We start from the raw sequence: 11435 nt of genomic DNA on the forward strand, positions 1-11435 counted from the left end.
TTGAACTTTTTAAAGGCTGTTTCAAACAGTTTTACTAGAAAGAAATGTCATGTCAATTGTCAATATGAGGAGGAATGAATAGTTTGATGTGTTGGAATTCCAATATTTTTATTTATTACACGTTTATATCATTGTAAATAATACGTGACTCTTAAATACGAATATGACATCGTTTGACGCAAAATTCGATGTAAGTACTTTAATTATTTTACTACAAGCTTATTGCTGGTATATTTTCCTGAAAGGACCTTTTCAGTATGTTCTGTAGCTCTAAGGATACAAATCTTGTAAAACGAGCGAATCCGATTAGAAATTCAGAGATCTTCCAGTAAAACTATTTGGATATACCTGATTGTCAAATGCCTTCTTTTTTGTCATGTTATAATTACTTTTATTAATATGGAATAAATGAGTCATAAATGTTATTGCTGCAGTAACTTATTTTGTATCGCATGAAATTGTAATTTGTTTCGTTATTTCTGATTGTTGATTTAGTTAATTACCCTTTGAATTCACGGTACAGGTGCGTTAATGCAATTGGATTTAATACTTTTTCTTGTTCTGTGGTTGGAAGCAAACTGAGCAGTCTTTTGCCAGCAGAAAAAATATGTGTATGAAATATAAAATCATAATTGTAATTTGTGACTAGATCCCCAGGCAGCATTAGCCAATAGAGGTCTGAGGCCATACTGTGAAAACATAAATGTATTATTTTCCTCTCTATCATATCAAGAGTGATAGAATGAATCCATCATGGTGTTAAACTTGATAAATCATTGTGCCTAACATTTCAGATGTATCCAGCAGGAGACGTGGGAGTGGTAGAGGGGGAAATGAATGTTCCGACACGGGGAGTGCCCTCCGGAGACAGCATGGATTTCAACACCCTAGATGAGCCCATTAAAGAGACATTTGTAAGTTTCATTTGCTTTCCTTTTTCTACATTTATGTTAAGAGTATAGTTTTTATTTCTGTTCTTTGATATCAATGTTATTTATTTCAGCTCCGTGACCTGAGAGCTGTGGGTAACAAATTCTACCATGTCCTTATCCCCAGAGAAAAGACCAGTTTGTTAAAAGAATGTAAGTATTGTTTCTTTTTATATATTTCTTTTATCAGAGGGCCCTCAGGAGCACCCTTAGCAACACTCTAGCTCAAGATTCTCCTTAGAGCCCTAGCCTACCAATACGAAAAGAGCCAAATGTCAACCCAGCCCGTGAATGGAAACCAATGCCTACATCAACAAAAAATTATCAAATAGTTTGGAAACCCCTGTCCTAGCTCATTGAAATAGCATTCAGGTTCTTGTCAATGGAATGGAACAGTCACACTGTCATTGACTACCTATCGGCTACCAATTGAAATCAGTAAATGTAATGCCCTCTCACCCAGAGAGGGATCCATATAAACAAATAAAAAAATAAATAATAAATAATAAATAAATAAATTAAAAAATAATGAATAAATAAATTAAAAAAAAATTAAAAAATATAATAATAAAAAAAAAACTAGTTCTAAAAATACAAATTGTATTCCTCTGGACCCGTTTTATTATTTCGCGATAAAACTGTAAAATTGTATATTGCCTATTTTGTAAAAACATGTATGCCATACGATTAAATAAATAAAGCCATACTAAAAAGAATATGGAATATATAAGGCTATAAATAAAAAATAAAATAAATAAAAATGTAATGCCATCAAAAATAAATGAGATGTTCCATGACAAAAGGTACCTTATGGGCGCTGGCGCTTACGTCGCATAGCGCCGCAATAATATTGAAGCGGCGTTAATAATAGCGTAAGGGCCAACCGCCATAAGGTACCTTTACCCGAGGGACGTCACAAATATAAAATGAGAGCCAAGATCAACATTTAGAAATATGCGTCATTGTTGACTTGCTGGCAAAAGAATCGATATTATTTATTTTGTTGGTCTAATGCAGCCATTCAGAAAACATGGTTTATTAGACTTATATGGACCGGGATATGAACCCTGATTACCTTTTAAATTATTGAAATATTGGGAGCTCGGAAACAATACAAAAGGTTATCATGGTTTAGGGCCACCCCACATCTAGCGTCCCTCGAGCGTCGGCGTCTAGTCAGCGCTATGGAAAATGACGTCGCTGCGCAGTTGCGTCGACGTTGCGTCGAGCAGCGGCGATAGAATTGTAGACGCCGACGCTCGAGGGACGCTAGATGTGGGGTGGCCCTTATATCCCGTTCGATATAAGTCTAGTGAAACTAACCGTGAATCATTCAAAACTGTAACATGGTTTATTGTAAATTTCCAGGGGACCTGTGGGGCCCGCTGCTCCTGTGCACGCTGATGGCCACGTTCCTGCAGGGCTCCGCCGAGCGCGCGGACAACTCCAACGACGGCGGGCCCGAGTTTGCTGAGGTGTTCGTGCTCGTTTGGATCGGCGCCGCCGTTGTAACCATCAACTCTAAACTTTTGGGTGGCAATATGTAAGTACACAATGGGATTTTTACATCATTACTGTCTCATTGTTTTAAAAAAAAGTCAAAACCAATAACGCCAATCAAATTGAAATTGTGTCCACAAACTCCACATCAAATACCAAAATATTTATAATACCAATATGTCACCTAATTTTTTTTTGCTCTGTGAGTGGTCTGGTGGTAATTATATTGGTGTTAAAGATATTTAACACTGATATGATTACATTTAGACCGACCGCTTGAGTGCGCGGAAGGATGACTAAGGAAGGCGGGGAAGGTGCGGCCGCCCTTAGTCGTCCTTACCCGTTGCCCCCGTACCGCGCAGGCGAGGACTCATTTAAACGGTTGGTCTATAGTTTATTCATTTGTCAGCATAAATCTGTGCGTATCATTTTTTTCTGAACTGGACTTTCATTTGCAGAGAAAAATACATCTTTGCATTGCAGCTTACGTAGCTGGGAGGATGATTTTTCTCATGTTCTCTACCTTTTTCCATACAAGCATAGCTTGGTGACGTTGTTTCATGTTAATCTATTGCTTTGTTCCAGCTCATTCTTCCAGTCGGTGTGCGTACTGGGCTACTGCCTATTCCCCGTTGCACTGGCGCTGGTCATCTGCCGGATAATACTGTTCTCCACGCAGAACACCTTTTTGTTCTTCCTTCGCTTCGTCATATCCATGATTGGGTTTATGTGGGCGACTTTTGGTGAGTTGCACAGATTATATGGTAATACGTTATAATTTTTACCTGTTAGCGCCAGTGGCAATGCCTATAGGGAAGTTTCCTCTACTTAAAATACATTCTTTCACACCATGCACGAAATAAAGCACCAGATATTATTAGAAAAACATGGGTAGCAGTTATTTTTAAACACAATGACTATTTAATAAATTGGTTAGAAATATAAAAAGTAGGTGAGTTGACCGTGACGTCACTATACTCGTTTTCATATAAATTCCATATTAACAAATCGTTTTAACAGTTCTAAAAAAAAACCTGATTTGACTAGTAGGAACGTAGCCTATTTTAGCTGGAGCCCCACCAGGTGGAGGACCGGTTATCTTTGAGATAATGTTGCAAATGTTTTTTTTTATAAAGTTTTTTGTAGAGATGTTATTTAAGTTCTTTATGTGCATTTTCAGCGGCCACAAAATTCCTAGGCGACAGCCAACCAGAAGGCAAGAAGGCTCTGGCGGTGTACCCCATCTGCCTGTTCTACTTCATCCTGTCGTGGCTCGTCGTGTCGCACAGCAACGTCTAGACGCACACTAAGATAAGTGAATTTGTGTATTTATTATTGTGATACGGACAATTTACTAGGTTAATTATGTGAATATTTGATGTAAATTAAGTCATAGTTATTGACTGTTAATATAATGCTATCGGATCAATTCTAATCCGTCTTATTTACATTTATGTAACAATAATCCTTACAAGTTTATGTTGTCGAACCAACTATGTTGATGTTTATCTAAAGTTTTTGGGTGCGTAAGGTACTCTGCTTCCCAATATGCAATGTTTTTCAGTATTCAACATATCTGTAGATAGGTCAACGTATTTACTATGATAATACAAATATAGCATTTTTTCTTTTGCACAACGTAATTGTTGAATGTATTGAGATATTATGCTGGCAGATATAATATTAAAACAGACTTAGGGTCGGTTGCACCAAACCGCGTGTCACCGTTAAAGCATTCCCTAAATTTTATTGTATGGAAAGTTTCATAGTAAACCGCCGCGGCGCGCCGGGTGATGTTGGACACTTGATCAGTCTGTCAAGTGCGGATGGTGCAACTGGCACTTACTAATTAATTGGTCTCTATAGTCCTTTTTAACCTTCATGTAAGCCCCAAAAGCGGGCTGCGCTGCTAGTCAAGTAATCGTCATCAATTACATAATGACTTGTCCTATTATAATTTCAGTGGAATGCCTTAAGGTGGTTCGCTTTTCATACAAAATTCAATCAAAGCTCATTAAGTAACTACACACTATTAGTACACAAATATTTTCGCATTTATCTTCTTTCGAATATTCGTTTGCGCGAAATTAACAGGAAAACAATGTTTCATACAGAAATCATGCAAAAATCATAGTTAACTTTTCATCAAATTTACGTATGTGTGTGTCACAAATGTCGTGTACAGATACATTTGCGACGTTGCCATTCCATTTCCGACGTTGCCGGGCTGACCACGGCTCGAATTTGGAGTGCCGTCATGTTTAGTGCAATTTTGTTGACACTGATATTTGACAGGTAGTTAATTGACCTAAGCGAGAAGTTCGTCAGCTTAGCTAAGAACTATCATGGCGTGTTATGCAAACAGTCGCTTTTTTGCTTGCAAACGGAAGATTCCCGGTTCGATCCCCAGTCATTGTATGCTGGAACATAACTTTTTGTATTTTTGTTACACCTAAATTTCGTATTGTTTTTTTATTTTTATTTAATTTTTCTTATTATCATAAATCGATTATTAAGTATGGGCTACACGTATTGTTTTATTTTTACAAAGATAATTAGTAATTATACTCTACCTAATCTCTCTGATTTTTACAATCAGGACATCTTCACTGCAATAAAAACCGGGCAAGTGCGAGTCGGACTCGCGCACGAAAGGTTCCGTGCCATAATGCAAAAAAAAAAACAAAAAAAAGCAAAAAAAAAACGGTCACCCATCCAAGTACTGACCACTCCCGACGTTGCTTAACTTTGGTCAAAAATCACGTTTGTTGTATGGGAGCCCCATTCAAATCTTTATTTTATTCTGTTTTTAGTATTTGTTGTTATAGCGGCAACAGAAATACATCATCTGTGAAAATTTCAACTGTCTATTACGGACTATTACGGTTCGTGAGATACAGCCTGGTGACAGACGGACGGACGGACGGACGGACGGACGGACAGCGAAGTCTTAGTAATAGGGTCCCGTTTTACCCTTTGGGTACGGAACCCTAAAAAGTAGTGTATAAAATTTCCTGTGGTTAAAAATAATGGATTTTGTCTATGTATGAAAAACACAATTATTACTATAGTTTGTTTTTTTTAGCATTAGAAATAAGGTAAACAATCTTGACGTGTCTTTTAATTGAAAAACACATTTTAAAAATTAGTTACGGCAAATATGTAACAATTATAAATCTAATACGATCATTTATATTCTTCTGCTTTCATAAGTAATCGTTTTTGATTTTTAAAAAACCTGATAACACTGAGTATGTGGGGGAAGCGCTGCTGGCCTAGCCGAAAGCAATTCGGAGGTCACGGGTTCTATCCCCGGTTCGTACCAATGATTTTTCGAACTTTTGTACGAAATAGCATTTGATACCTACCTATTTACACACCGATACCTATTTTTCGTTGAAAGAAAACAATGTGAGGAAACCGGACTAATCCAAATAAGTTTACTCTCTGGGTTGGAAGGTCAGGGCAGTCGCTTTCGTAAAAACTAGTGCGCATGCCAATTCTGGGATTAGTTGCCAAGCGGAGATTGAATATCTGGGAGACCGACCAAAGCTTAGAAAACATAAAAACTCAAAAATGCGCGTTTTCTCATAGACCTAGTGTAAGAGTAAAAACACCAGACACCACTTTATAACAACATTTATTAGGGAATCACAAATATGAGAGTATAGATCTGAAAATAATATGCCAAGACGCTCTCGCGTAAAACCAATCTAAGATGGACGACCACCTCTAGTGATGTGTCATTGTCGGTTATCGTAGTGATGTCAAACACCGATGGATGATCTCGCCGTTCAGCTCGGCCATCTTCTGACCCGACCTACGTCCCGTCAGGTCACTGTTATCAAGGCCGCCACTGAAGACTGCCGCAGCCAACGCAGTCGCAGCAAGCTGGGCCTTCACCAGGTGGCGGTAGCCTCCACCAGTTCATTACTGGTTGGCTTCTCCGTTGAGTTGGCTCCTCAACTGGTGGGAGGCTAACGTGGGACACGTCTCATGCATGTGCATAGGTGCCCTCCGATACAGCACATGTAAACAGTACAAACTCTTATTCACGAAACTCTGTAACATACATGTGAAAAGCCTCAGTTCCTTAATATAACAAGGTGTTATAATTCACCCTAGCGCCATCGATAGGCTTTGCATTAGCATACCACAATGTTGTTCAAAATAATCATGATAAGGTTTCGACGATATATTAATGCGCAAATGGCACAGTTAGACCCTTTGATCACAGGTCCGGCTTGATAGCCATAAAATTATACCGTAATAACCATCACAGTCAAAAGGTCTACTTCTGTAAATACATGAGAAAGATGCAGTTATGATTGGAGAGAACTCATGAGCACTCTTTAGCAACATTGTTAATAAATTACATAATCACCCTTAATGGCGACGTAATCAAGTAGGTACTTCATGTCACCGCTTTCTAGCATCGTGACTAATGGCAGATAACCACAGATTTGATTATTGGACAAAAAGAAAACATTACCGTGTTAAAATACCACATGCAGGCTAGAATACCACTGCCCTTGTAGGGGCAACGACCGTAGAAGTCAGCCCTTCACGATAAGGCTGTCACGGAGCCCATTGCACGCACTCGTTCTACTGGGCATTTTGAACAGGCACTACCTCAACGTCTACTGGATCCGGAACTGCGCCAGCGATCTCTAGAAGGTATTAGTGCAAGCAACCCTTTTAAGGTAACCTTGAGATCATCAGTCTTAAGGTCATTTAAATATCCTTTTGTAAACAAAGTCTCAAGCCAACCTCTCAAGGTCAACAACAAATAGTACGATATAGATAAAACAGTTATCGGTAGTAGAAATAATGGTCCTCTTAAGGATAATCTCATATCACATACAATGGACCGCCTCTTAAGGCCTACACTGCAGATACCAGGGACAAACTAGCATCTTAAGAATAGTACTATGTTATAAGCAATGGACCGCCTCTTAAGGCCTACACTGCAGAAACCAAAAACAACTAGCCTCTTAAGGTTAGTATTATGTCATCAGCAATGGACCGCCTCTTAAGGCCTACACTGCAGAAACCAAAAACAACTAGCCTCTTAAGGATAGTTAATACTATGACATAATTGTCATCAGCAATGGACCGCCTCTTAAGGCCTACACTGCAGAAACCAAAAACTAGCCTCTTAAGGTTAGTATTATGTCATCAGCAATAGGCCGCCTCTTAAGGCCTACACTGCAGAAACCAAAAACAACTAGCCTCTTAAGGATAGTTAATACTATGACATAATTGTCATCAGCAATGGACCGCCTCTTAAGGCCTACACTGCAGAAACCAAAAACAACTAGCCTCTTAAGGTTAGTATTATGTCATCAGCAATGGACCGCCTCTTAAGGCCTACACTGCAGAAACCAAAAACAACTAGCCTCTTAAGGATAGTTAATACTATGACATAATTGTCATCAGCAATGGACCGCCTCTTAAGGCCTACACTGCAGAAACCAAAAACAACTAGCCTCTTAAGGATAGTTAATACTATGACATAATTGTCATCAGCAATGGACCGCCTCTTAAGGCCTACACTGCAGAAACCAAAAACAGATAGTGACAAGCAACAGACCGCTCCTTCAAGCCTTTGTTGCGATTACCGGCGCCAGGAACTAGCCTCTTAAGGATAGCATCCCTTGCCAAGACAAAAGTAACAGCCTTTCTTAAAGAGCACACAATAAATAAAGCTCTATAGCAGACATTGAAGCAACCGGTAGAATTATGAACCAGCCTTTAGAGTAAAATGGTTAACAGTGAGGTGGCATAAAATAACATATCGCAAGCATTACCATGGTTACTACAATATTTAATCAAGCACAATGTGTTTATTTTCTAGGTTTTGTCGGCAAACCCGTTAACAAAACACATTAGTATGACAACAGTAACCCAGTTCTAAATCTGGAATAAAACAAAATCACAACTCTGTTCCTAATCCGAGAGTATGTAATATAAATAATAACTCAGTTCTTAATCTGAGTGTTCAATAAAAGTATAACTCAGTCTTAGTCTGAAAATATAGCCAGTTCTTAATCTGAAAACGGTACCTGAAATAACAGCATTTGCCTTCATTAGTCGGCAAACCCGTTAACAAAACACATTAGTATGACAACAGTAACACAGTTCTAAATCTGAAATAAAACAAAGTCACAACTCGGTTCCTAATCCGAGAGTAAGTAATATAAATAAAATAATAACTCAGTTCTCAATCCGAGTGTCTAATAAAATTATATCTCAGTTCTTAATCTGAGAATATACTTGTCGTCAGTTCTTAATCTGAAAACGGTACCTGAAATAGCAGCATTTGGCGTTAATATGGAAAATATAAGATAATAAGCAGTTGCTACTATGCAACCAATGTAAATGATCATGTGCAACTTGGCGTGCCTCTTCCGTGCCCCTAAATAAAGGCCACACTCTTACTATACCACGGTTGAACTACAGTAGACCCTGAACAGAAGTTCATGTTATCGAGGTTCCTCTGTTACCCAGGTTCGCCTTACCGAGGTTTCACAAATTGTATTTTTCAACCATCATGAAAGTGTGTATTGATAATGATCAATCAACCGAATCAATGGCACATATGCTTAAACCATCAAGCTTTCAATCCCAAGACATAGTTGATTTTCTTCAGCTGTATATGTGCATTTTATGTGTAGGTAACTCATCACATCATTCTCCAGGTTAACTTATACCTGCACAAAACTAAATAATTTTGTTAAATGCCATGCAAGCACACATTTTAAGGTAAATGAGTTCATAACATAATAAACCACAGTTTATGCAGTTTGCAAAACAATGAAATAGATACTTATAGTGAACCCACACAATTTGTGAAACATTATAATTATTATTGTTTTTTTTTACAACTTCTGATTTATGAAACCCAGAAGCAATAAAAGTGTACTGTTTTATAATGCAAACAGTACCATAACACACTACAAGTTCAGACGAAAACCATTAATAACTTCAAACAGTAACTCATGATGACATGATATCCTTCGGTCAATGTTCAGCAGCAGTGAACGGGTTAAAATAGTTACTTAGAAAGCTTTAACCAAGCTATTTACCTTCGTTTAGTATTCATCCACTTAACATTTAACTGACCGGTACGTTTAGAGTCCAGTAGCAATTGTATGTAAAAGACATGTACATCATGTAGACTGTCAAAGTCTATATTGACTCCTGAAAGAATTCACCTTGCTTACCATTAGCAGCAACCTGCTTTACCAATCATATTCAGCTCAGTAAATAAATATCTAGTTCAATATGTCCATCTCTTTCATAAGATTTAAACCTTGAAAACTCCTGTAATCATACTTCACCGGTGCAAATATTATAAAGTTATGATCAAAACTTCACCAGCAATCAAGTTTTGTTATAAGGAAATGCATCTGAAAAATACTGCTAGAACACAAATGATTATCTTTGTCAATAACTCAAACACTTGACAATGTAATGCCAATAAAATTTTCATTAGTTTGGTAAGTCTGTTTAAATATATGTCTTTGGTACATTTTATAACATGACATTTTGTGAAAAATATTTGCAATGCAAACATAAACCAACATCCCTATGAACAAAACAATCACAACACAACATACTATAAGTTGTATGGAACGGTTGGATAAACATTTTATTCATAATTAATAAGATAATATGTACAGACAGACAGAAATTATCCTTGTTACTTTCCTTGCCATTTTTACTGAGATACTATAGCAGTATGTCTCCAACTTAATATGAATTGCAAGGATGTATGAGGTTATATGAGATATGGAACATCTTTTTTTAAATATTCAGCCTGAGTAGGCTCCGGAAACATGGAGTGACTAAACCTGTCACAGACAATACTAACCAGCTACAAATAGATGTCAATAATTCCTTTTGCTTATTCACAAAGTGCATTTTACCAACCCAGTCCATGTAACACATACTAACCATTAGTATCCATGTAAAACATGAACAATAATTTTATTTCTAAATAAATACCTCATTTTCCATGACATCAGAGATTAGTCACTTATCAACATTTTCTGCATATAATGAATTACTTGAACATAATATAACTGGCATCCATAACCAACTAACTTTGAAATATTATCCATGTCGATTTGGGTTCATTATAGAGGTCTGAGCTCTAATGCCTTCAACGGTATGGTAATTCACTTCAAGAATCATTGCTGTCAAATTTCTGGAAATTACACAACTCAAAAACATACTAACAAAGCATTATTTCAGTTGCAATAAGCATGTTTTACACACACACATATGTGAAACAACAATTCACTTTCCTTACCGGTTTGTGGTTTTGAAAACTTGGAATCTATTTTAATTTGACTGTAAAGGGAAAGTATTAAGTAGCGCTCATTGTTAATTGTGAAAGCATAACATCACCATACACATAGTATCAATCAAGGTAAATTTATATTACCAAAATTGTTTTGTATGACTTTTACTTGAATGTACTTCTCACCGCACACAACCATTAGAAAATGATCATAGCATTGTGTTAATATGTCATGTGTATATAATCACATTATGTTATGTATCTGAAAGCACATGAATCACAAAAATAACACAACATATAAGAGAGGCAGTGAATATTTACCACTTTGGCCCCGGAGCATTCTTAGGTGTTGGATCAACGACTGCTTACCTGAGTCAACTTTAATTCTTACTTTGTAATCCCAAGGATTTATTTTGTTATACATTACACCATACTGTCAGTCTATGTCTTGTAAACTTCTGCTGTGAATATTGTAATCTCCATCATCATCATCTTGGAGTCAGCTGTATTACACTGTCTATATGTATTTTTTTTTAGCCAGACATGTTCATTGATGATGGACAGTAAACTGAAATAGATATCTGAAAGTAAACACAACAAAAGGCAAAGGCGTACGTCGTACGTACGTAAGTACGTCGGCAGCCGACAGTGGTTTAGGAGGTTAGTTAGGTTATCCTTGTAGGTCTTGGACGGTAAGA

General features: G+C 37.3%; 2 protein-coding genes across 2 annotated transcripts in view; one reads left to right on the forward strand and one right to left on the reverse strand.

The window, feature by feature from the left end:
- LOC134680467 (uncharacterized protein K02A2.6-like) overlaps window positions 1-11435 on the reverse strand; it is a 303959-nt gene that overhangs the window by 201585 nt on the left and 90939 nt on the right. The window lies entirely within an intron of this gene.
- LOC134663437 (protein YIPF6) lies at window positions 41-3858 on the forward strand. The gene is made up of 6 exons (XM_063519803.1): window positions 41-190; window positions 795-914; window positions 1004-1082; window positions 2298-2472; window positions 3015-3172; window positions 3610-3858. Exons 1-6 carry the CDS (start codon window positions 164-166, stop codon window positions 3726-3728), a joined length of 678 nt encoding a protein of 225 aa, XP_063375873.1. The 5' UTR covers window positions 41-163; the 3' UTR covers window positions 3729-3858.

The sequence above is a fragment of the Cydia fagiglandana genome, chromosome 1 (assembly GCF_963556715.1).
Source record: "Cydia fagiglandana chromosome 1, ilCydFagi1.1, whole genome shotgun sequence".
NCBI lineage: Eukaryota > Metazoa > Arthropoda > Insecta > Lepidoptera > Tortricidae > Cydia > Cydia fagiglandana.

Bases quoted from the DNA above. Each gene is read 5' to 3' on its own strand.
- LOC134663437 (XM_063519803.1), top strand. From the start codon at position 164: ATGACATCGTTTGACGCAAAATTCGAT. The intron at 915-1,003 runs GTAAGTTTCATT...TATTTATTTCAG, and splicing joins AGCCCATTAAAGAGACATTT to CTCCGTGACCTGAGAGCTGT. The intron at 1,083-2,297 runs GTAAGTATTGTT...GTAAATTTCCAG, and splicing joins GACCAGTTTGTTAAAAGAAT to GGGACCTGTGGGGCCCGCTG.